Source organism: Glycine soja, chromosome 10, assembly GCF_004193775.1.
Source record: "Glycine soja cultivar W05 chromosome 10, ASM419377v2, whole genome shotgun sequence".
Classification (NCBI taxonomy): Eukaryota; Viridiplantae; Streptophyta; class Magnoliopsida; order Fabales; family Fabaceae; genus Glycine; species Glycine soja.
The window spans coordinates 11,999,538-12,026,596 of record NC_041011.1 but is presented as its reverse complement, the minus strand read 5'-3'; the positions used below and the strand labels follow the sequence as shown (position 1 = coordinate 12,026,596).

Sequence of the window (27,059 nt, the reverse complement as noted above, 5' to 3'; positions counted from 1 at the left end):
GTGTCACATGTCAATAAATTAAACAAGGATAAAAATGAAATTTCCATAACCTATTCCTTTTATATAGTTATATTAGATCTTAACTTAAAAGACTAAAATATATAAATTAAGATTTTACAGAAAATAACCTTCGTGCAGTTTTTATGAAAATTATTTTCGTAGTTAAAAACATTTTCCATTAAAATTACAAGGTTTATACCTACATCAAGTATGTGTAGGAAAAAGTTACTCCTGTCATTATAAGCGTATGTAGCTATAGGGTAATTTTTTTGTATAATCTTTCTATTTTTTATATTATTTGTTTCAAGATATATACTATAAATTGTACCATAGTTTCAGTTTTATATATACATTTAATTCTTTGATTTAGTTATTTATCATGTTAAAATTTATATCTTATATAAACAAATTAAGTTGAAAAAATCTCATTTCATGTATAATCGGATTTTAATGGTATTATGTTTGATTCTAAGCAAGAAAAACCTTGTCATAATTTTGAGTCATGCAAGAATTAAGCTAAACTCATCACGTGAACACTTTGCATATGTAATGTTGACTCTGTAAAAGTCAATAATGGTGTTCGTTATTCAATTTTATAAAAAGTAATATATATATATATATATATATATATATATATATATATAAGTTAAAAAAACAAATTTTTGCCTAATTAATATGGTTGAATTGAACAAGTAGTAATTAAGTTCTTATTTAACTTTCAAACTAAGCGAATAAATAAAAGATTAAATTAGTTTTTTTAGATCTTTAATTTATTTTTTAAATTTAATTTTTTTAGATTTAATTTAATTCTTTAATTTTTAAAATCGATTCAAGCTAGTTATCTCGTTTAAATCGTAAGAAAATCACATCTTATAGCATTTCAAAACCGTCGTGAGGTTATTTTAATTGTCACAAAATATCTATTTTTTTTTAAATGAATTAATTTTAAAAATTAAATAATCAAATTAAAAAAATAAGAATCAAATTAAATAAAAAAAATTAGAGAATCAAATTTAACCTAGATAATAAATTAGAAGAAAAAAAAATATAATTTAAGCATTACAACACCAAAGAGACGACGAAGCAAAGTCGATACTTTTATGAACATCTAGTACAGTGAGGATGAAATGAAATCATCAAAGCCTTACAACAAATTCATTGTACATTTCCAAATTCCAAAAGTGAAACAAAAAAGTTCCTCAATTGCGACAAATCCTAGCTGTAGGATTGGTGACACAAACCGGGGCATACTTTTTCTTGGCTTCTGAGGTTCCTGGTTTAGGCTCATCTGCCAATGCCATCCCTGCAGCAAAAGAGCAAACAGCAGCCGCCGCCGTGGCGAACATCAAGTTCCTCCTTGCATTGCTACCATTGTTGTCATAACTGACCTTTTCCCCTTCAACAGATTTGCTGGCTGCATTCACTACCACTGATCTCCTCTGCGTCGCTGCCGACCGGTTGGTGACGGCTGGGCAGCCAAGGATGGAAGCTGTCATGGTGAATGATGCCATTTTTGCAATGTATAATAATCTGAATACTGAACCAAAGCATGGACCCAAAGGATGAATATATGGAACGTAAATCACCAAATAGGGCATGGTGGTAGTTGGACCATGCAATCTTATCTGGTTCATGAAATTACCAATAAGTCATTGCCACGTTAAATAATTGATAATATAATGAAGTCTAGTGGTCCCGGAGAAATTATTAGGTTGCAGAGACTATTATGTGATCACCAATAATTACGTTTAATGTTTTAAATTGAGTAAGATCCATAAATTAAGGATAACACAATTAAGTCTTATCTATATTTTTAATTTAATGAATATATGTCTAGGTATCACATGATTATTCATAGAAATTATGAATGATGTGTTAGTCTTGAACCGCTTAATAATTTATAAGTATGGTTCTTGAGTTAGGTCTCATTTGGATTGCATCCAAAAGATCTTTTATCATTTTATCTATTAGAAAAAGATATTTTTTTTTATTTTTTAAGAGTATTTGGTTATTAATTTTTTTTAGCTTTTAGAAAAGTGAAAGCTGTGAGAATATCTTCTCCTAATGTTTAAATTTTCAGCTTTTGAAATTGTCTTTTCGGGAATTGTTTCCTAAATAATGCTTGGACAATTATGTCCTCAAAAAATTTCAAAATGACAAAGCATGCCCTCCTCATTTTCTAAACCCTCAAAATTTCTCTCTCTTCTTCCTCAATGTGCTATTCCTTCCTCTCTTGTTGTGCCTTCCTCTCTCGTGTTTCCGATCTTCGTCATTCTTTCCAATCATTCTTGGTCATCTTCCGATCATCCTTCGTTCTCTCTTCTTCTTCCTTTGTGAGCATCACAGGTTAACCAATTCTTCAATAATTTCTTTTTCTTCTCATTAAATTTCGAATTGTTATGGATTAGGGTTATGCTTTTGTTTGTTTCATTAAGCTTGTGAAATTTTTCTCAATCAAGTTCCTGTGAAAATAAAGAAAGTAGAATGGTGTGATAAAAATACTGAGATTATGTCGAAAGTGTGCATAGAAGAGGTGAATGCTGGAAATAAACCTCATATACAACAGTAGGAATAGAGAAATATTTTTAGTATAAAATTGAAAATGTGAACTCCCTGGACCAACCCTTTCTATTTACCATTAGATGATGATCTGTCCAAGTTGCTTAAAAAGTTTCCAGAAGTTCTTGGATGTAATTTGGAGGAAGAGTTGAAAGGTAATGTAAAGATCCTGGAGGAGCAGAGTTGTATTAAGGGAAATTCTCTTAGGAAACTTCTCCTTAGAAATCCAAAATTTTTGGGTTACAATGTTGATTGTAAGGGAGACTATATTGCACAATGCACTAGATGTTGGGCTCGCTTCTAGATGATTGAATGAGATGTATCTTTTTGCAAACTGGTTGACTGCTGCATAATTTCTTTGTTCATTCATACACACTCTTCAACTTAAATAGAAGGTAGAGTTGTATGTGAAGAAAGGTTCTCATTTTCTTGGATGCAAAGTGGCAAGAAGTACTAATTTATTCTCAAGTTACAGAGGTTGATTTTGCAATTATGATTATTGTTGTAGTATCCAATGACAGAGGTTGATTTTGCAATCCCATCTTGACAGACATAGGCATAACATCTATCTTGATATTATGTCATCTGTAAAATAGATTCCTATTGTCTCCAATGAAGCTACCAAATATAGAGGAAGACTTGGTGGAACCAAAATCCTTTCTGAGCAGGTCGTTGGTATTCATTATTTTAAAACCATGTTTTAAAGAGGCTTTGATGTATGTTGTCAATTAGTTCCTACTCCAAGTGCCAACTTAGTTACCAGCAGAGAAATAGTTCTTGGTTTCTACTTGTACTCATATTGGAATATAAAACTTTGAGTTGAATCATTAAATTGAGCGGCAAACTTATATTTCACTATGGTGCCTGATAAAAGAACATATACCAGAAGTTTTGGGGAGTAGGTATTGTTGTACAGTAGGATAGTCATTCTACTTGATTACTGCCATTGGTACTTGCTAGTGCTCATGTTGTGTGAATCTAGTCAGTTGTAGAACGATTTTGACGTAGAGATAGAACACTGTTTTAGTGGAATAACTGAAGTGATTCGGACATTCATTATATTGTATAGTGATTAGTGAAGCTTAAGTTAATGCGCATAACTTCTATTTAAGTTAATGAAGCATATATTTAAAGTAGAGTTTCCCAATCTGTACCAGCATAACCATTCCTTTGTATACTGCCTTTGGCTTCATACAATAATCCCTTAGTGGGTCTCCTTAGATGGATCTGATGGAACCACCATATTCCAATGTTTGTCACATGGACTCATATGTTAATGTTCATGGCTGTCAAGAACAAAATCATGAGTGAAAAAGGGAGCTTTTGTTTTCTTTTCATTTACTTGGCTTTTCAATTGTTTAACTTATTATTCTTTCTTTTCTCCATTTTTTTCTTAGAATAATCATTTAGTTTTTAATAGGATTATTTCCCCTTTTTTTTAATGAGTGCTACATTAAGTTTGTTCCCATCTTTTTGCAAACTGGTTGACTGCTGCATAATTTCTTTGTTCATTCATACACACTCTTCAAATTAAATAGAAGGCAAAGTTGTATGTGAAGAAAGGTTCTCATTTTCTTGGATGCAAAGTGGCAAGAAGTACTAATTTATTCTCAAGTTACAGAGGTTGATTTTGCAATTATGATTATTGTTGTAGTATCCAGACCATGGAATGAAGTAAATCTTAATATTTGATCTTATGTTGATATAATTGTAACTATAATGCATATCTCCTCTCCCTATGAAAATGAATATATTAGAATGAAATAAAATGATTATAGGCCTTTGTTGTTTGTATTGCTTAAGGTGGAATAAAATGGTACATGGTGTAAGGCATTTCATTCTGTTTCATGCCTTTCTTTTTCTTTTCTTCCAATGGTATTAGGTGGATTTTTTTTATCTTTGTTTTCATTTTCATGATAATATTTGCAAATAATGGATGGTAACTTAATTCTATTTCATTTTTATTTTGATTTTATTCATAATTAAATATTGAAAGGTAGCATAAAGGGAATGGTTTACAACTTTTTTTTTGTCAGCAGGGTTGTCATGTTCAGATTGTGTAAAAAGAATATATTTGCAAGATAGATAAAGAACTAAAAGAAGTGATAAAAGAAGCATATTCTCTAACATTTTTTAATATATTCCATTTATTATTTCAATCTTAAAAACTATAAAATGAAGGGTACTATTACTATTTTTTAATAATACAAGTTTGCATGTTTATGGTATGGGTACATGTGAACAATTTTATATTGGAAGACATTATTGATCGTATTATTACGAGGTTAATGACATTTTATATTTTGTTATAAATTATAATTACATAGATAATAATTAAATTATAAACTAGAATGTAAGTGATAACATTACTAAAACAATAAATTAATTAGATTTTAAATATGAAAATTAATTATGTAGAAAGACGTATAATTATATTTTTATGAGATACATTTATTTTATTTTTATAAAATTAATTATTTTTTAATCAAAATTTATAGAAAATATATAACAATATTTTAAATATAATGATAAAGTTAAAATATTTTTATAAATGAAATAGAAGAAAAAAAGTAATTTTTATTATTTTTAATAATATTTAATTATTTAAGGCATTTAATAATTATATAATAATGTTTAAGTATTTAATTATTAGTTTTAATAATGTCAAAGCATATAATATCTTTTTTGGTAATTTTAATTATGCAAAAGACCTTCTATAATTTAATCCAAATACCATATTAATTTAAATAAACACTCAAGAGTTTATCATCCAAACATCAAATTAATTTATGTAAAAGTAACTTTTCATATAAGAGCTTCTTGAACACGTTCTTTGTCTATAAGATCTTTTACAATAGTACATCCAAACAGACCATTAATCTTAGTCTTATCTGATATAGAGTAATATAAGCCACCCAACATTCTTCTGACACTACTACAAAAAGCACATTTAACATTGTCAAATTAACATCGATTTTATAAAAAAACTGATGTTAAGGTAAACGCGGTGACATATTTGTAAATAATGTATATTCCTTAACATCGGTTTTCCGTAAAACCTAATTAACATCGGTTTTTCGGAAAACTGATGTTAACGCCTTTTAATTAACATCGGTTTTACAGAAAACCGATGTTAACGAAATGGTGTTAACATCGGTTTTTCTCAAAAAACCGATGTTAACGTTAACTTCATTCAGTTAACATCGGTTTCTTATTGAAAACCGATGTTGGACTCATATTTTAAAATTTCAGAACCCGACCCCTAATTACTTTCCTCGCGCTCTGTTCTTTGCTTCTTCTTTTTCTTCTTCACTTCTTCTTCTTCGCGACCGTGAGTACAGCTTCTTCAGGTTCTTTTTACAGCTTCTTCGCGACCGTAACACGTAGCCACGTTACCTAGGTACAACTTCTTCTTCTTCTTCTTCTTTGTAACCACAAGGACCTTAGTCTTTGTTGTCTTCTTCTTCTTCTTTGTTTCTTTGTTTGGGGAACTTGTGCTCACTGCAAGGATGTTTGTTTGTGTGTGTTGCAAGGAGTTGGTTTGTGGAAGTCGTGCTCGCTGCAAGGATTAGGTTTTTTCTTGCATTGTGTCATTTTGAGTGAGGTAAAGTATTTGATGTCTAAGCTTCATTTCGTCTAACCTACTAGGTTTGTGTTGTTTCGGTTAACCCTAGGTACATTTCGTGGTGACCTAATCGAGGTACGAGGAAAGCTTCAAGTCATCGCGCCATTGTTTTAGATCTCACTACCATTGTCACTGTTTGGGTTCGAGGTAAGCTTGTTCCCTGTGCCTTTGTACATGTTCAGGTTGTTTGGACTTAATCTCTAGTTGGCTTTTTGTTTTCAATGTATTTGGTTCAAGAGCCCAGTGCAGTTTTGTACATGTTTAATCAATATTGATAAGGATTATGAAGATTAGTGTTGTTTGAAGGGATTACATATTGAAGTTGGGATATGTCGTCTTGTCCGGTTAAGCCTAGGTGTTATGATTGGTCAGCCTGCCCGGATAGTCTGGTTGGGTAGTTGTGAAGTAGTCAACTAGTTGCTGTGTTGAATTGAATGTGATAGAAAATGATGGCTTCTTAATTAACTATTTCCTGATTGTGTAATTAGCTGCGAACTAACTGCTTCCTAACTTATTAGATAATTAACACATAACATGTATTCTTAGTTTCTTACCATCCATGAATAGAAATCAGGGAAAATAAAAGTAAATTAAGAAGAATAGGTAAGATTTGCTTGAGGATTGAAGTTTGTAGTTTATCATGGACATTGACAACTCCATCTAAATACAAAGTGAAATATTGTTCTAAGCACTCAAATAATTAGGTTTTTCATAGTAACTATACCGTGCAAGTTTGTACAGCAGAATCTGCTTTGCGCTTCCTAAGTCCAAAGGATATTTGCATAGTAACTATATCATTTTATATAATACTACAAAGGAACTTTACCAGCATAGAAATATTAGAAATTTTATAATAACTATATTTGCATAGTAACTATATCATTAATATTAGAAATTTTACAAGCACGAAAATCAACTAATAGGTTATATTTGTCTATTTCCACATTCACAATATCGGCCAGTGTTTTGTTCATTCCTTAAGCCCAATGGATATTTGCATTATAAGGCACATTAGGTTATACCAAACATTCATGGAAATCAACTGTAAAACTTACACTTTTTAGATGGTTGGTTCTTGACAAATATGCATATTGGAGAAAGACTATTTTAACCTAGAATAAAAGATATACATATGTCTATTTCTCAAAAGGTTTTCACGATATGATATTACTTAATATACATTGTTGATTTTTTGAGATCATGTAGTAGCAGTACAAGTAAAATCATCATTATTCTGACCTATAACACATTAATAATGATGATGATGATGACTGCACCAAGTTTAGAACATGTTCCCCAGATTTGACTCGTGATGCTTGAAAGCGTTTGAGACTTCACACAGGCAAAAGGGGCAGGGGTTGGAGAATTTTGCATTTGACACTTATTGTATGCTGCACATCCAACCATAACACCATGAGCCCCAACTTTTAGAGCTCCATTGATCAACAGTTGAATTCCACAAATAGAAGCATGAGAACATAATGGAACTTATACTGAGAACAACAATTTCAATGCTAGAAAATGCCTATAGATTCATCACATTTATGACTACACTAAACCATCTCAAAAACCAGAACCAAGGAGGAAATAAATTATTTGGTAGCTTAAACATCAGATTATTAGCATAATTATAGAATCTAGTTACCAGAATTTTAGCACAAAAAAATCAGACCAGCCTCATGAAAATGCCTAATGATATCTTGAACAGTATTAGCTTTTGTACATTGACTTATATGTTAAATTCAAAAAGGCTTTAGCATGGTCTCAAATTGTCTTTTACTGATAGTGACTGGCCACAAGTAGAATTCAAGAAGGTATAACACTGAATTTATACAAGATAGTGATCATTATACAACAAAATCAAACAAAAAAATAGAATTAAATATGCATACACTTATATGCATCAAGGATTTTTGTGATCACAAAGTACCTATTAAACTCTAAGGTAACTTTTAAGGTAATGTTATACATCTAACTATACTATATGGTAGTGAATGTTGGGATGTAAAGGAACACGAGAAAAAGGTGGGGGTAGCATAAATGAGCATGTTAAGATGGATGTGAGGCCACACAAGATGAAATAAGATATGGAATGATTATATAAGAGAAACGTTAGTTGTAGCACTAATTGAGAAAAAGATGACCAAAAATCAATTAAGGTAGTTTGGACATGTACAAAAAAGGTCACAAGAGGTACCGGGGATATATTATATATGAGAGGCATCAGAGATAAATCCAGCCATGGGTGACGGTGGGTAGTGTTAAAACAGGAGAAAACAAAGGGAAATTGATTGAAACCGTGTGTTAGAATACAACACAGTGAATGCGTGTTTATATAGGATAATTACATTAATTACACATAAATAGAGAATATTTTGTTTTCTCTAAATCAAATATTATGTTCCTATAAACCACTATTGTTAATAGAATTAGAATATTATATTCTAATTTTCAAGAACAATAGTTTTGACAAAGGTATATTGATTTTAAAATTCTATACCATCATTGTTAGACTTTGATTTTGAAGAGTTTCAAAGTTTTGACAAAGGTATATTAATGTTCCAATTCTATAGTAATATTCTAATTAAAATATTTATTGAGTAACAAGAAGTTTTTTTGGGTTTTTTTACAAAGTTGGTTTCTCAGCAAGATGTTGCCAGTTCAACTACTTTTTTTCTTGAAAAGTAGTGTCAGGTATTAGTGCTAATTCCTATAGTCTACAAGACTAGCAAGGTATGTCAATGTTACACTCTGCATGTCAATTTTGTTTTGTTTTGGATTGTGTGTAAATTAACTATTGGTTTTGGTCCCAGGCAGAGGTAATGTTGAGGTTGGTGAAAGGCATTTTGTTGTTGGATGGATGGACTTTTAGAATTTTAAAACTTTAAACTCTTCTTTGTATTTAGTTTTGTTCAGACTTCATATTCTGGTTTAATTTTAGTAACTTTAGTATCTTATTATGGTTATGACAGAACTTGGTCAAGTTCAACTATAGGATGAATTCCTTTTATTTAGCATTGGGATCATGAAACAAATAGCATTGGGATTGACTTAGCTTAGAGGCTTCAACAGATCTACCATTTGTTCGATTGTAAACACATTTTGACATCCCAAATCCGAACTCCTATACATACTGCTTGCCTTTCCATTAAGATACTCCTGACTGGTATTCAATATTGTGTAGCACAAAAAATTTTCAATGCACTTTATTTGCTTTTATTTGTTTATTCATTTACTACCATTAAGGCAAGAAGAGGACCATATGAAAGAATATGTCCAGTCTTCAAGAATGGACCAGTGCTCTCTAACTGCTACTTCTGAGGAGCAATATGTTAATATTGAGATCAATGAACAACTGATCAGAGGTTGGCAACAACAGGGATACACCTATCTTCACTATGGAGCAATTAGGCTGGAATTATCCTTACATGGCAGAAGAAGACTTCGTGTGACTACCAGAGTATCCCTTCTAGACTCTAGTTACATCCATTATGAAAATGCCGTGATCGGAACTGTATTAACTACTCTCCATGCCAGAAGTGTAGTTCTCATCATTTTCCCAAATTACAACGTCAATTTGAGAGATCCTACTCTCCCACAAAGAATGAAAATCCAAATCCAGATCATTGGAGCAGAACAAGTATCCGAAGCTCATTCTGCTACCTTGCATCATCAGATCATATATAGATTACAGAATCATGCTGTCAATCTATCTATGCCTACTAGCCATTATAGTGCTCTCTTTATCCTAGCTAATAACTAGGAAGAAATTTCATCTATTGTCCAGATCCCCAGAAACATCTCTAGAAAAGAACTGCAGGAGTTGATCCCTCTTCAATGGGTGACCGGTTACGAGAAGCTCAGAGAGAATACTAAGCCTCTTAGTACTTCTCAGACCACTTTTAGAAGATCTGTAGATGGGCTTGTAACCATGACCTTCAAGAAACCAGATGAAGCCAGTAGTAGCAACTCTTCAGAGGTTTTTCATTCTTTAATGATAAAACCTAAAGTTAAAGAAGACAGCAAAATGCCGATATTTTTCCGTCAAGGCAGATGGAAGTGTGATATATTCAGATAAAGTAAATGGACACTTTATCTGGGATGCTGCTCTCGAAATGTGTGATTCAGACTGTTCCTATGATTACCATGATGGAGACACAGACGAAGATATAGATGATGATGATGATGAGGACAGATGGAAGCCAGAGCCAAGGCCTTGCAAACCACCTCCACCACCACAAAGGAGGAGTGACCCTGGAAATGGACCGTGGACGGGGATAAAGAAGAAATATCCAAAAGACCCTTTTTGGAAGGAGAAAAGGATGACAAAAATTCTAAGTTGGAATCATCCATCTTTTAAGATCCCTGAAGCACCTATACCTTGCATGATGTTTTCTTCCACATCCTATGATCAAGAGTTTCCATTTCTTGACAGAAAAATAGACCCAATGACAAAAGTTTCAACCAAGCCTTACATGATTCCTACGGAAGTAGGGCCAGAAGGGAAGCTTAAAAGCCCTAGCCAAGCCAAAGAAGTCTTAAATTGGCAAACAGATAATGCCAGAGCCTAGAATCATCTCTTGAAAAAAGATAGGTGAGAATATTGACAAGATATGTACCCAAGTGAGCACAAATGATGAAAAATTACAGTATCTATCTGAAAGGATGAAGAAACAATACCATCAACTTTCCAAGGAAATTTCTCGCCTTGAAGAAGAATGGTGAAAGAACACTTTCGAAACAGCTTCTAATGCCAAAGAAAGAGAACTAAGGAGGCTTAAAGCTCAAGTCCAGGATCTGGATCGATGCATAGAATCAAAGATGATAGAAAAACAAAAGGTTGTCTTAGATCCTTATTCCTTTTTAACCCCTGCTTCTCCTACTTTCTATTCTCCATTCCCAAACCCTCCAGACTACTTTTTTCCTAAAGCTAGCCCGTCTTGGTCTTTGCCCACAGCCTCAGCTTATAAGAAAAAACCATAACCTCTAAAGAGAGAATCCACAAAATTAAATATCTCTTCTGAAGAGTCAGCCAAATCTTCCACAAGATCAAGAGAAACTCTAAAGAAAGACCCCCTGACTTTCAAGATTATCAAGATCCCTACTCCTAGTTATCGATTCAACACAAGCTAGAAGCCTTAGAAGAATCTGATGAAACTATAACATAATCTGATGAATCTAAGGAACAATTTGAAGAATCTTCGACAGAAGCAGAAAAATCTTATTCTGGTGAAGAAGAAGAGGTTGGACACATGGACATCTCAAACATCTTGATAGCCCGCTCCACAGAAGAACCATTCTATGATTCTCCTGTAGAAGAAGAACCAATGATCTCAAAGGGTTCATCCTCCAAGCCGAATGGAGGAAAAAACTTATTGAAATGAGAGCATGGCTCGATACAAAATTCATGAAAGATGCAGATCCTTACAAAGTAATTGAAGAATTTTGTTGTCGGATGACAGGAACATTGAAAGAATGGTACCATAATCTAGGAGCTGTGCGTCAAAACCAGTTCCATGAATTGAGATCTGTTGTAGCTGTTCTGGGAACTCTCCATCAAGAATGTACTGGAGAAGGAAAGATCATTGAAAGAAAGATCAAACAAGAATTCTTTGAAATGAGGTGTTGTTCTTTAAAAATAAAAGATTTGGACAGAAATTTCCAAAGAATGAATAAGAGATTTTATCTTCTCAATGGTCTCAATGATCCTAGCCTGAAGAATACATATGTAGTTTCATTACCAGAAGAAATACAACCAGAATTAAACAAGATGGTGGCGGCCGCCCAAATGGATTTTTCTACCATGTCTATGGGACAAATCCATCAATTCACTCTGGAGGTCGTTGACAAATTATGTAGACAACACCAGTATTTCTTAGATATCATGAACAGAAAATCCAAGTATAGCAGAGCATGCTCCAAAAAGCCTTACTTGGAGATCAAATGCAGAGAGAAGACCTGTCATTGCTCACCAAAGAAAAAGAAAGTCTTACAAGTTGATACCAAGCGGAAAAAAGGCCATTGAAGTTTTTTAGGAGAAGACAGAGGAAAGGAAAATCCAGGGGACAAAGATGTTTAATTTGCAAATAGACAGGACATTTTGCAAAAATTTATCCTAAGAAGTCACCAAAAGCCATCAGACTAATCTCTCATCTTCAAATCGGTGAATTTGATAATATAGAATCTCTGTACTCTAAACAAAGTGAACTAGACGAGGATACTGAATTTGCCTTAAATCAGACAGATTCTTCTGATGAAGCCAATAAACTCTAAATACATTATACCAAGATCAAATTCAAAAGAGAATTGAAGCCTTTTTCAGAAATTACAAGGCTCTTCTCTTTAGCAGAAGTCCCGCTAGAAGTTGGAGAGTTTAAACAAAAGATTTCCTCCCGATGTGCAGACAGTCATGAAGATTTCAACCATCCATATCTTTTATGGAAAAACAAAGAATACTTTGTTGATCTACCATTTCGATTAAATGAAGATATCAATCCAACAAAAGCAACCCATCATGATGACACCTTTAGATCTACAAGCAGCCATACAAGAATGCCAAGATCTACTAAGGTAAGGTTTGATTGAGCCAATCCAGTCAAACTGGGCATGCCAAGCTTTTTACGTAGAAAAAAAAAGCTGAAAAATTAAGGGGAAAGAAAAAGTTAGTCATTGACTATAAGTCTCTCAATCATTTTCTTAAATATGATATGTTTCCAATCTTAAAGGCCTCATCTCTCCCAACCTTGATCAGAGAATCAAACTTATGTTCAAAGTTTGATTTAAAATTAGGTATTTGGCAACTTGGCCTAAAACCAGAAGATCGATATAAAATAGCTTTTTTGTATTCCAAATGCGTATCAATGGATAGTCCACCTTTTGGTATAAAAGTAGCACCCTCTCTCTTCCAGAAAGCCATGACCAAAATCTTTGAACCTATTCTAGGAAACACACTTGTCTACATAGATGACATCCTCCTTTTCTCAAAAGATATTGCCTCTCATAAAAAATTGTTGAATCAATTCTTTGAGATAGCTAGAAAAAAAGATTCAGCTTGCTCAATCCCAGATTGATTTCTTAGGGATGCATTTTTCCCAGGGTACTTACCAGCCTCAGCCTCACATAGCTCAAGAACTGTTAAATTTTCCTTAAGAAAATCTCATAGTCAAATAGATCCAACAATTCTTGGGAATTGTAATTTATATAAGAGATTTTATCCCCAGAGCAGCCCAATATTCCAGTTCATTGTCCAAACTTTTGAAGAAAAACTCTTCTCCATGATCAGAAGAACAGACGATAACAGTCAAGGAACTCAAGAAGATGCCCAAAATCCCCCAGCCTTGAAGATTCATGGAACAGGTCAGAGGATATTACAAGATGCAAGTGATCATTATTGGGGAGCTATCATGATAGAACAGGAAGGAGAGAAGAATTATTAGTGTGGCCATGCCAGTGGACAATTCAAGGAAGCTGAGAAACATTATCATACTACATTCAAAGAGAATCAAGAAATTTGATTTTCATTTGAGAAGACACCAGTTTCAGGTTTGCATGGACAATTTGTCATTTCCAAAAATTTTGGAATTTAAAAACAAGATTCCACCAGATCCTCAAATTTTAAGGCTCAAGGATTGGTTCTCCAGATATGATTTTTCTGTCAAACACATAAAAGGGAAGAATAATTGATTCCTGATTTCTTATCCATACCAAACAACAAGACCGTTAAGGTGGTAACTTCCACTCACTCCTTCCCATTGATATTCATGGTAAAACCAAACCATTATCTGAAACAACCAAAACTATTAAGGTTTTCCCTCCAGGATTGATTACCCATACTCCTGCACAGATCCTTGAATATGCTAAGTCTCATTACTTCCATTTTCTGCATGAAACCATGAGATTCAAATACACTCTAGCACAAATATTTGACCCTGAGATACCCTTTGGAGGTATATTTGAACTGTTCTGTGAGATTGGGTGAGATTTGTGTGAACCAACCATATGGGTCATTTGGTGTAATACAATACAATATTCAATCCCCATCGCCATAAAACCTTTGATGACATACACCATCTAGACAAATCCATATAAGAATGAATATCTTTTATAGACAATGTTAGAGTGGTTTTCTCCTTTAGCATGGTGGCGTATGAAGTTGAAACAAATTCTAGACATTGTGAGACAAAGAGGAATCTCAGAAGATCTCATAGGAGAACTAGTTTCTATTGTGATTATTCACCAACCTTACCTTATGGAGCAAGGACAACTCTGGTCTAGAAATGAAGCTAAAATTTGGGTAACTTTTGAAGCATATTCCTTGGAGGAAAGTTATCGCAACCAGCCGGCAAGACATCTCTGTGAAGTCAATAATTACTCATACAGATTTGTGGATCCAAATCTACCAAGTTCATCTCAAAGGCCAAGGGATAGTTATCCTCCTACTGATAGGATAATACTTCAGAATACTAATGATGCTCAGATCCGAACAGAGATTTATGTTCCGGAACTTGAGTTTCAAAAGGTGGAAGATTTGGTTGATGACCATTCTGCATTAGAACAAGACTCGGAAGACTACAATGCTCAATTGATGGAGGAATTGTTACACAAAAAGAGATATCCTTATCACCACCCAGTGTACGGAAGTCTCACCAGATCAGAAGTACAACATTACAACTTGTCATTATCCACCAGATCAGACTAGTGACTGCTGAAGAAATCTTGTATATGTTGTATATGGGTGTGCTGTAAAGAGATTAATCTTCAGGATAAGGATAATCATATCTTCGTCATTGTGTGTCAAGTGTCAGTCGTTTAGAAGATGCCTTATCTTAAGTCTACTAAGCCTTATCTTTTCTATAATAAAATAGATTCTATGTTATCTGTTGTTGTAATAAGCTTATCCTTCCCCGGATAAGACTTTATACGTTAGTGTCCATTCCTCTCCTATATAAAGGGGATGAGTTTGTATGTTGAGGCACATTGAATCGAATAATACTCTCTTCTTACTAAAATGACTTTCTTATAAATTCCTTCTTCTCTGAAACTCTGAGTTATATAATGATTATCATTTGAAACTCTCACCAGCTAGTATGCTCTACACTCACCTCTTTGGAGGATCTTGTGTATCAGAACGTCGAATATTGATATCAATTGGTGGGTTATCCCTATGGTCTGTAGATATCTTGCATCAAAGTTATCCTGAAATGCTTAATGCCTTGGGTATGACTCAACAACATAATGAATACAGAGATAATAGATATTTATAAACTATCAAGGAGGCAATTCAACCGAATGGTATGGTCTTGCTGACCTTGACTATTTGATCATTTGGTTTTGTTCCATGAGGAAACTCAAAGTGTTGTGAATTTATATTGGTTTTGGGAATTTGGAACTTGAGGTGGCGTATTCTTTAAAATATATGATTATGAATCCTTTAGTAATTGGTTTTCACTTTTCGCATATAAGAATATATGATTATGACATACAAGAATACTTATGATACTTTAAAATTATAGGTAAACCACTGCTGCATGTTTAATAAGTTGTATAACAACTTAATTAGGAAGATTTATTTTAACCTTTAGTAATTAGCTCAATATTTTTATAAACATTTTTTCCTTTGAGCTTTATTTAAGTACACCATGTGAATATATTGGCTGCTGCTAGAGTGAAAACACTGTTGCATGTTTAACAAGTTGTATAACAGCTAAATTAGGAAGCTTTATTTGGCTAAAATTTTGCATTGGTCTTAATTTGGATTTGAAATATGAATTTATATTTAAAATCCAATTCATTTGAAATATGGATTTGAAATCCAAATCCAATCCATTTAAATAGATTTGGATTGGATTTGGATTGGTGCAAAAGGGGTGGTGAGGTGCCCTTAGGCAAAAGAAATTTCTTGTATTTTTTAATTTGTTTTTTATAATTTGTGACAATTTTTAATCACAAATAAATTGTGTTTTGATTTTTTTTATGTTATTTGTGGAGATTTTTAACCTTCAAAAAAATTATATTTTCAAATTTAAATTAAAAAATATCCCAACAAATTTAAATTCGTCTAAATTAATATCGGATAAAAAAATAACACATTTTTATTTTATGAAAATGAAAAATAATTAAATTTTTTTTTGCAAGAACCAAAAATGAACTTTTGATAATTTTATGAAATAAAAAACATATTTTAACCAAAGTAAAATTCACCAAAAAAAATAAAATTTGAGAGTAAAAAATACAATTAAATGACCCGAGTTCCTGAGACAAAAACATATCTGAGCTAGAATCTCTCTTTCCGCTAGTAAAAGAAAGAAAGAAAAGAAAAAATTCAAATGGTAACCACGAAATAGCAGCAGCATACATATATTCAAATTAAAACCCGCTAAAAACTGTAATTGCTTCTTCGTTTTCTTCTTCTGCAGCTTCTCGCTTCTCTCAGTTCAGTGCCCAGAGTAGAGGCTAGAGCTCCTTTCAGAAGACCGAAACCTAGGGTTAGTGTTTTCGTTCTTGTGCAGACTGCAGAGCCATGGAAGCCGCAGTGGTCGACCCCGGTTCCAGCCTCCTCAAAGCCGGTTTCGCGATTCCCGATCAAGCTCCCGCCATGGTACGAAATCAATTCTCACCCCAAAATCTCGTTCTCCCTTTGCTTCTATTTTTCATTTCTCAACAAAAATAAAAGAAATTGTGTCCCTAATTTGGGCTTCTTTTGATTCAGATAATTCCTACCCAAATGAAGCGAATGCTCGATGATGGGTCGATGACGGATAACCCGGCAGTCGATGACGTTGCCGTTGATCCGGTGTGCAGAGGTTATGTCAGTGATTGGGATGCCATGGAGGATTTGCTGCATTATGTATTGTATACTGGCTTTGGATGGGAAATGGGCAATGAAGGACAAATACTGTTCACGGATCCACTTTGTACTCCAAAGGTTTGAGCTTAGAAGTTTATGCTTTTAGTTGTCATTAAGGAAATTTACTGATTTAACAATGTCCTGTTTTGATGACCCTATTTTCCGCTTGTTTAGGCTTATATGCTGCAATAAGCACTTGTTAACTATTAGCCCTGTTTTGGGTGATTTTTTCTTTGGCATGGTTACGTATTAAAGTTTATGAAAATAATCTTTTGTGGTAGCCAGTTCTATGATAGTTACTTTGAATTTACTCTGTTGAATTGTCCAAACTCCACTCCTACATTAGCATTTCTCGAAGTTATTCCTATTCAGCTTATTTTAGGGCACTCATACGTATGACAACAGAGCTTATTTAACAAGCTTTATTTGAATAAGTATTTATATACCTTTTTTATCCTATAGGGTCTTAATGTGTATTTGGACTCTCGAGTGTAGGTGTGTTTGCCCATATACTCATCCATTTGCCTCCCTAGTTACTCAATAAATCTTTATTATATACTCTTTGACAATTTTGGTGCCATCTTTTTTTGTACATATCAGTGTATTATTTACGTTTTACATAATAAGCTGTCTATCTGATATAATCGATCAGCCAATCCTTGAAAACAAAATTGGGGGTAACAAGTTTGTAGTATTCTTTAATTAAACTTTTTCTTTAACAGTTTCCTTAACAGATGTATATATTATTGTTTTCCAGGCTAACAAGGAACAGTTAGTGCAACTAATGTTTGAAACATTCAACATATCAGGGTTTTATGCTTCCGAACAAGCAGTGTTGTCACTATATGCTGTAGGACGTATCTCTGGATGCACAGTTGATATTGGTCATGGAAAAATAGGTATGCATATCTGAAAGAATGGGAATTCAAGATTTGTTTGATTTGTATAAATAAATATTACATATAAAAATGGTTTATTTGATTTGCTTGCTGTACGTCAAGTTGTCTAATTTGAAAATGTGGGTGTATATGTTACTCTGTCACATATTCATGTGATATTCGTGCACCAAGGACAAGGACTCTATGGGTGACTAGACACCTGTTGTAGTTAAATCTCTGTATTGCTGGAGTAAAATAAAAATAATGTTAAGTTGCTTTATCATGTGTCAGTGATCAAATAAATTGCCAGAGACTTTGTCCATCAGCTCTTGAAAGCCAAAAAGAGTCGAAGGGATGCTTAAAAATTGACTATTGTTTGCAATTGCATATTCATTTTACCTTGCCTATTCCACATGCCATCATTATCTGCATAGCTAAGTGAAAAGAATTGGATGGCTTCATGCTTGGGCTCTGTATTTGTTAGATGTAACCGAGGTTTCTTGTGTTGATTTATTGGTAGTTCCAGTAAATCAGTTTTTTCCTAATCTTCTGTTTTACTAATTGAATTGAATGGCTTAGTTGAATGTTTGAATTTTCCTGAGAGAAGTCATATCAGCCTCATGGATTTATTCTCCCAGATTGCTTACAATTCCAATATCTAGTTTTAGGGATAAATACCACTGCAAGTGCATATTTGTTAACATATTCTATTGATTCAAGATAAATAACAATCTCTCCCTAAAGCTTACATGTGGTAAACATAAGCTTGTTACTATATAAGTTACCCTTGGCCCCACAGAGAGATTGAGTAAAGCTGTTTGCTCGTTGATCTTTAGAATTCATAATGAGGTAGTAATCTAGGGAAAGATTCTTTTCTCAGATGAAATGACAGTCTATTGATATGCATAGTTCACTCTTGAAAGACAGACTTGGAGGCAACATGCAAGGTTTCTTGATTGTTGTTGAAAATCAGAATTAATATGCTGATTATATTAATAATTGCAGTTTATAGGATCATAATCTCTGATTTAGAGGAAACATAACATCCTCTATTTATGTACAATTAATGTAATTAACCTATATAAACATTCACCCGCTGTGTACTCTAATACGGTTTTCAGTTCATTATACCTCTGTTTTCTCCTATTTTAACAATGGTATCTAGAGCCTGCAGAGGTATTACGAAAATCGTGCCTCACCGGGGACCCACTTGTCTATGTCCCAGGTGCACTGGTCCTTCTTTTTGTCCCAGATGCTCTGGCCCCGTCTATGTCCCAGGTGCACTGGTCCTTCTTTTTGTCCCAGATGCTCTGGCCCCGTCTATGTCCCAGGTGCACTAGTGTTGACGACTTTGTCCCAGATGCATTGGTCTTGCCTTCAAGTTTAAATAATTTTGGGTCTCCATTAATATTGGTTTGAAGCTTCCAAATGTGGTTCTTAAGGTTAGAACTTGCTTTACATGCCATAAGTTTTCTAAGGCTGATGGTTATTCCTGCTATCTGGCAATGTTATCTTTCTAGCAATACTCCCCGACTTTGCCAACATCCTTGAGTTGTCTGTCAAACGCGTGTTTTTTTGGCAAGGTTATCAATAGCGTTTTATGGCGGATGGTGGTGAGCACATTTAAGTGCCACATCAAAATGGCAGATGGCATGGCAGTCTATGGTGGATATATATATATATATATATATATATATATATATATATATATATATATATATATACTGGAACAAAAATAGCAAAGATGACATATATATTAAAAACAGCATTGCTTTGGTTGAGTGTCTGTCCCTGAAATTATCCTATAACTGAAAAATAATTAGGATAAGGTTTTATAAAAAAACCTCAGGGCAACAAACTAATAATAATTCTGAAAAAAAACAGAACAGAGGATGACATTTCTGAAAACGGGAATTTCACCGCTAACATAAACAAACATAATAAACAGAATGAAGAAGAACATTTGAAAAGAGGAGAAAAAGGGAGAAAAACAGTTCAGGAAAAAAAGAAAGAAATAAACCAGAGTATGTCAGAGCAGAGAAGGTCGCTGGAGTGTTTGCACAGAGGGAAGGTTTTGTGCCGCTAGGGTTTGAGTGAGTGTGAGAAGAGTTTTGTATTCGTAGAAGGAAGGGTTAGTCTAGGAGTAACAGTTGTGTTTCGGGTCGGGTTGTTTCTAATGGGCTAACCCGAGCCCAAAAAATTCGAGAGAAAAAACACAGAAAACCCGCCATGCCTGCTGTGAACCGCCATGAGTCCGCAACGTTATGGCCATGGTGGATGCCTTTATATAAGCTAGAATAACACATAACAGATTGCGGAGGCCGCCGTTACACCTTCGTAATGCCGTTAAGGCACTGCCATAACCGCCATGTGACAACAGTTTTTTGGTTGAACTCAATTTTTATATTTTTTATTTATTAGTGGGAATAAATTTTCTTGTAACAAACTGAGAGCATAGTAAGCTTCAGCTTGGTGGGGTGTGTTTAAAATCAGAATTAATATTCTGATTCTATTAATAATTGCTGTTTATAGGAACATAATCTCTGATTTAGAGGAAACATAATATCCTCTAAGTACAATTAATGTAATTAACCTATATAAACATGCACCCGCTGTGTACTTTGACACGGTTTTCACTCAATTATCCCTCTGTTTCTCCTATTTTAACAATTGCAATAAATCAATTTCGAAGAGCCTATTTTGCAAAACTTCAATTCTTGAAGTAGTTTCAACCTATTTCACTTCTGGTATTTTCTATTTATCAAACTAAATTTACAATTTACAAACACAATACTATTATAATTAAGGGTATTGTCTTTGATTTAAAACTATCTATACATGGTAGAAACTTGGAAGACTAGTTCCTCTCCTGATATGTTTGGTTTAGATCTTTGTTTGAGATGGCCATTACATTGAAGCTCTAACAAATATTATATGTGCTATTATATAAGTGGATGAGTAGATAGATGGCTGAGTGTTTCTCTTTCAAAACGAACTTGCTGTTGAGCTTACTAGTTATGCACAATTTGATCTTTTTGGCTTGCCTAATCAGATATTGCACCAGTGATTGAGGGTGCTGTTAACCACATTGCCTCAAGAAGATTTGAGTTTGGAGGTATTGATCTAACTAATTTCCTGGCTCAAGAACTTGGCAAATCCAATCCGTTAGTGAATATCAGCATCTCTGATGTTGAGAACATAAAACAGCAATACTCGTGCTGTGTTGAAGATGAATTAGCTTATCAGAAGACCCAAGGTTCCTGCCCTGTGGAGACACATACCCTTCCTGATGGACAGGTACACCTATTGGTTCCTCTATCAAATAATTATTACCCAATGCTTGCTCATTTACTTGTTCCTGATATATTTGACCAGTTCTTCTATCAAGTTTGTTTTACTATAGATCTGACAATCTTAGTGTGAGTTAAAATTGGTTAAACAAATGGAAAACAAACAAAAATGAAAGGGAGGGTGGGTTGAAGAATTGGTAATGAGAGCAGTGCTCACTTTAGAATCACGTAGAGTTTTCTTTCACTATGATGCAAATGAACTGGATATTTTGATTGAATCCCTCTTTAAGTTCTCTTAAAGCTTTGTGCTAGAAAATTTATTTTCCAATAGGAGGCTGTTTAGCGGTACTTTTATTAATTGATGTTGAAAGCTTGCTAGGTTGTCATTAGAAGCGGCTTTAGAATATAAGGCCATATTAACTGGGATTTTTTTTGCATTCAGAATGTTAGAATTGATTGAGTATAGTTATTTAGGTTCTATTTTAGTTGGTTGAAGTCTGAATGTCTTGCAAGTCACAAGTCACAACATTGTTTATTGTATACATCAATAAGAGGATAGGAGATTATCATTGAATATGTTAAATTGAAGATTATTTCAGGTCTAAATATATTTCTACTTTAGATGGCCGTAATCTAATATGGATGCATTGCATACATTATATCTTAGTTCATAGAGACTTGAAGGGTTCTGAGAAATTTGTTGACACCATTCCTATTTTCCAAAGGAAAGATGTGGTGAATGAGACAGGAAACATCTAAATTTGTGCTTTGAGCTAGTGTACGAAGTTATTGGTTTCCTACTTGTTGAATGTTATGATCATAGAGGTGGTGGAAAGGCCATGAACCTTTCACAAGGGTGGGCATGGTATGGTTTAAATGTAAAAGCTGAGCCAAACTGAAATTATCTGAAAAAAGGTTCCAGTTAAGATTTAAGGCATAACAGTTATCCAGTTTATTTTGGTTTAGTTAACTAGTATAACCTATAAGATGTGGATGCAATTACTTTCTCTAGTAGTTAATAGTTTGAACCTCATCAATCAACAAAAATGCGTTTGAACGTATTAAAATGCTGTGAAAACACCGTTGCCCTTCTATTACCATAAAAATACAGTTGATGTGTTCCATGTAAGGCTGAATGGCTGAACAAAGATGCAAGGTTGAATAGTTGTGATCGACAGTGATGCAATACAACTCAAGAAGGCAAGGAGGAACAACAACCCTGCATGGCTCAACAAAATGCAAGGCTGAGCCTCTGGCTCTGAGTCAATGATTGAAACTTGTAACAGTTGAACTGCAGTGATGGCGGCTTTGAATGGTTGAACAATGATAGTGGGGGCTTTGAATTGAACCAAGGTGGTAGGGGCTTCAAACAGTTGAATGTGGCGGTGGTAGCTTTTAATAGGAATGATGGCTTTATGCCACTTAGCAGAAGTTTTTTGCACTATGAATAAGAGAAGTCTAGAAGAGTTCAGAGATAGGGCCGTTGAGTTAAATGTAGGAAGATATACTGTTGGAAAGCCACCTTAATTGCAGTCACCCCTAACCTGTCTTAATTGTGGTCACCCCCCAAAGCTCACCTTAGTTATGGCATATTAGAGTTGGTTGCCAATGTCTTGGAAAGAGCTACTGTTAGGAGCCATGAATCAGAATGGGAAAGAAAAGATAGATTTTATTGAATAGTAAGAAAACATAGGAGAGAAAACTCTCCTCCCAAGGGTTTCCCCTTCACAAAGGATTTCTCCTTTCACAAAGAGCTAATGCTCAATTACAAATGATCCAAAGCTGAATCTCCCCTATCCTTCCCTTATTTATATCTAATAAACCCCTCTAACTAACTAACCAACTAACTTATTAATAGTCTAACTATGTTAACTAACTTTCCCTTCTCCTTATATCCTAACAATACACCCCTCCTAAAAATCAACCTTGTCCTCAAGGTTGGAATTTGAAAACTGAAATATGATACTCAAGCTTTTGCTCAAACTTGCCTTTGTTTTTAACTGGATCTTCTATATTTTATGACTTGATCTAACCTTGATTGTTGAATTATGTGTAGGTGATTACAATTGGAAGAGAAAGATATACTGTTGGCGAAGCTTTATTCCAGCCATGTCTATTGGGTTTGGAGGCTCATGGCATTGTTGAGCAGCTTGTCCATGCTATTTCAACGGTGTCATCTGAAAATCATAGGCAACTTCTTGAAAATACTGTGGTTTGTGGTGGCACTTCTTCTATGACTGGTAAACCGTTATTTCATTAGTTCTCATGAATCTAGTATATGGGATCCTTTGTTTTTTCATTAATTTGAGTACAACAGAACTAAATATTGGACTATTATGTTTTCTATTGTCTTCGGTATTAACTAAACAAGGTAAAATTTGGCAAGGCAAGATAAATTTAAATATATATAGAGAGAGAGTGATTGTCTTCAGGTGTGTTATGGCTATTTTCTAAGACAAGAGTCACATATGGCTTCTAGAGCTCACAGGAACAACTACCTAGAAGCAATATGATAGGGACTTGGGGATTATGGGGTGCCTAAGTCCTTCATCAAGTAGTATGGGATGTTTGGTGGAGTAATTAAGTGGCTGGGTTCTCCCCCCTCTACAGCTAACATTTAAGGGAGGGTTCCCAAATGCTTGGGTGCTTATCAATTGTTATTAGAGGCTTCAACCATGTCTCTTAGCTGCAAACAAGTGGTGCAGGTGGTGATGCTGGTATTGCAGTGTTCGCCTGGGACTAGTCAAAGGGCTAGTGCACAGCCAGCCGGCTTGGGTGTTGGGGCTGCGGAGTGTGGTGGGATGTTAGGATCCGATTGCAATCCATTGGGGCAAGAGCTAACAAGTGATTTGGGTAGAGCAGGCAACAAGCTGGACCACAAGAGTTCAGAGTTGGGTACCGTGGGAGAGCTCAAAATCTAATCTCAAACCATGGATCAAGTAACCATACAAAGCCAATAACATGAACTTCAGTAGTAGCTCTAGTTCCTTGGCAGTGGTATTAGCCAGGGGCAAGACTTCATTAAAGACATGGAGAACACTCGTGACTTTGTCCATATTGTCATTAAAGTATAATGATTATAATGTGTTATATATATATATATATATATATATATATATATTAAGTAAATTACATTAACTACCCAAAAGGTTTTATGAAACTACAAAAATTTCCCTTGCTTTTATCTACTCTACACTACTAACTCCCCTTAATTTTTGAAAAATGTACCCTGACACCTTGTACATTACACAACCCCCCCTATAAGGGAGGTTACTATAAATGTTAAAAAGGTAGGGGTGTTTGTGTTTCATGAAACCCCAGAGGTGGTATATATATATATATATATATATATATATATATATATAATGCTAACTGTTAAAATATCGAAATCTTGTGTCTTTTCATCATGCAAAATAAACATTATATAGAACTAAGGGTATTATAATAAAATTCATTTAGTGCTTTCTCGTATTGATGTGAATCAATCAAAGAATATTGCAATTTGTTATGTTGTGCGTTCACTACCAAATAGTAGGCTGAACAAACCTTGTCCTGTGCTGTTCTGCATGTATTGTTCCTTGATGTGCATCAATATACTGTATACTCCACTGTTCAGTGACTTCTTTGCATTTAGTTGCATATGGAATTTAGGTTTCCTCTGATTAACCAGGAAACCTATGTTGGTTAAGACATCAATTTGTTCAGTATGTTCATGACAAGATGAGGTTATCTCACAGTAAGCTGATAGCTTTTTATGAGAAAGCTTACTCGTCAATGTTGGTTCTTACTTCAGGTTTTGAAGAGAGATTTCAGAAGGAATCTAGCCTAAGTTCATCTGCTATTCGACCTACCCTAGTAAAGGTAATCATGTTGTCAAGTAAATAATGTAATACGCGTGTCTGACAGACATTATATCATTATATTTATGTTATCTTGGAGTATTTTGCTATTGAAAGAATTTGTTTTATTTTGTGGCCATTAATTTTTGAAATCTGGCGTGTATGATAATGAAATATGGGATCAAAATGCTTGCTGTCCATGGTTTTCTTTTATTTTGTTATTCAGATGTTTTTTTGTTCCCCGAGGCTCTCCCCTGTTTCCTATCTTTGTGGGGATAGAGTTGTGGGCTAATCGTTATAAGAGTTCATTGTCATCCTATACTTATGTATATAAATTATTCATGTATTAATTTATGTTTCCTCTGATGGGCCGGTAATCTGTCATTTTGCAGCCTCCAGAATACATGCCAGAAAATTTAACCATGAATTCTGCATGGGTGGGAGGTGCCATACTTGCCAAAGTAGTTTTTCCTCAAAATCAGCATGTAACCAAGGCAGATTATGATGAAACTGGGCCTTCCATTGTTCACCGGAAATGCTTTTGATGGGATTCATCTGCACAATTTCTTCAAACAGGACAGTTCCTTTACGCTTGTATTAGTACATGTGGTAGGCCTTCATTTGACTCAGATTCAAAATGCTAACTCACTAGATGTTTAGGTACTTGCATGTTTTTAAAAACTGTAGTGGATCTCCATTGACTATATGCAATCATATTTCCTTGCTCAAGTGTCAAGGCAACCACAGGTAGATGATTTCAGTAAAACCTGGCTCTGACAAAATCATATAATGTATGTTACAGCAACAGCAGCTTGCTTATCTTTGTAATGAGCAAGCCTGCACCAGATTCAGTTTGGTCCCCAGTGACCTCTACCTGTACTGTTGCACAGATTTTCTGCACCTCTCCTGTAACTAATTATTACACTTTGATTTGCTTGTATTTTGTTCTTCATCGATAACATTTCTTAATCAGTTATGGTGAAGTTAGTAACACATTTTAAAGTCTATTACAATGAAATACCAAAATAAAAAATCTGCACAGGTATAAAAGAAGTGTGAATATGATTTTAATGCAGTTATGGTGAAGAATAATTGCTGCTCAACCTTTACCTTAGGGGACAGCCAATAAAATTAGAACTATACACAGTCATTATAAGTTTAGTGTAGCTATGATTTTAATGCAACTAGTATTGTCAAACGGCAGCCAGATTCTATTTCTTTGGCATGAAACCTATACCCTTGAACATGTATAGGCCGATTCCAAGGCCACAAATATTTTCTAAATAGGCTATATATGGCTATGGCATTGGTAAAATACTTTTTTTTTTTTTTGAAGGGCCAAAGATATATATATATATATATATATATATATATATATATATATATATTAATGAAACTGAAACACAGCAGCACCAGAGGTACTGCTGGTGATTGATACAAATGAAAAACATACAAAAAGAAACGAAGCCCCCTAGAAGCAAACTGAAAAATCAAATACAACCCATCCCCAACAGAACTGAGAAATCAGTTAACCAAAGAATTGCACTATATTAGACGACCAAAAGTTGAAGGATTGGCAGAAGCTTTTGTCTCTGGTTTTTAGCCATGACCACATAAGGAATAAGGCGTCTTCCATCACTTTCAAAGGCTCAAAACTCTTGCCTTGGAAAAGCATAGAGTTCCTATGCTGCCATATGGAACTTGTTAGAGCAATCCACCAACAATGCCAACGATTTTGCTTTTTACCATCTCCAAAACCCTCACAGAATTGGATATAATGATTTGCTGGGGATTCAGCCAGGGGACCGACCATCCTGTTCCAGCTCATGGATTCCCACCATAAAGCAATAGTGGCCTTGCAGTTGAAAAACAAGTGACCAGCCTCCTCTTGATGAGATCTACAAAGAGGGCAGGTGTAGTCTGGAAAGGACACATTTCTTTTAAAAAGATTGTGTCTAGTGGGTAACCTGTTTTTTAAAATTCTCCAAGCAAATACCGCAGCTCTTGGGGGTATGTTAAGTT

The 27,059-nt window shown here is 34.3% G+C and overlaps 2 protein-coding genes and 1 long non-coding RNA gene across 3 annotated transcripts; 2 read left to right on the top strand and 1 right to left on the bottom strand.

The window, feature by feature from the left end:
• Window positions 1–1,037: 1,037 nt before the first annotated feature.
• On the bottom strand, window positions 1,038–1,558 carry LOC114370294 (photosystem II 5 kDa protein, chloroplastic-like). Its single transcript, XM_028327598.1, has one exon. It carries the CDS (start codon window positions 1,509–1,511, stop codon window positions 1,200–1,202), a length of 312 nt encoding a protein of 103 aa, XP_028183399.1. The 5' UTR covers window positions 1,512–1,558; the 3' UTR covers window positions 1,038–1,199.
• Window positions 1,559–2,164: 606 nt separating this feature from the next.
• Window positions 2,165–7,005, top strand: LOC114369384. The gene is made up of 4 exons (XR_003657619.1): window positions 2,165–2,346; window positions 5,923–5,959; window positions 6,093–6,131; window positions 6,234–7,005. It is a non-coding gene; the product is annotated as an uncharacterized LOC114369384 (long non-coding RNA).
• A 9,445-nt stretch (window positions 7,006–16,450) lies between these two features.
• LOC114369799 (actin-related protein 7-like) lies at window positions 16,451–26,044 on the top strand. The gene is made up of 7 exons (XM_028327053.1): window positions 16,451–16,781; window positions 16,893–17,108; window positions 17,788–17,929; window positions 20,961–21,205; window positions 23,255–23,438; window positions 24,992–25,059; window positions 25,430–26,044. Exons 1-7 carry the CDS (start codon window positions 16,704–16,706, stop codon window positions 25,580–25,582), a joined length of 1,086 nt encoding a protein of 361 aa, XP_028182854.1. The 5' UTR covers window positions 16,451–16,703; the 3' UTR covers window positions 25,583–26,044.
• The last annotated feature ends 1,015 nt before the right edge of the window (window positions 26,045–27,059 follow it).

Coding starts and splice junctions, on each gene's coding strand:
- LOC114370294 (XM_028327598.1), bottom strand. CDS start 1,511: ATGGCATCATTCACCATGACAGCTTCCATCCTTGGCTGCCCAGCCGTC.
- LOC114369799 (XM_028327053.1), top strand. CDS start 16,704: ATGGAAGCCGCAGTGGTCGACCCCGGTTCCAGCCTCCTCAAAGCCGGT. Junction 16,782..16,892: donor CCGATCAAGCTCCCGCCATG/GTACGAAATCAA, acceptor CTTTTGATTCAG/ATAATTCCTACCCAAATGAA. Junction 17,930..20,960: donor TATTGGTCATGGAAAAATAG/GTATGCATATCT, acceptor TTGCCTAATCAG/ATATTGCACCAGTGATTGAG.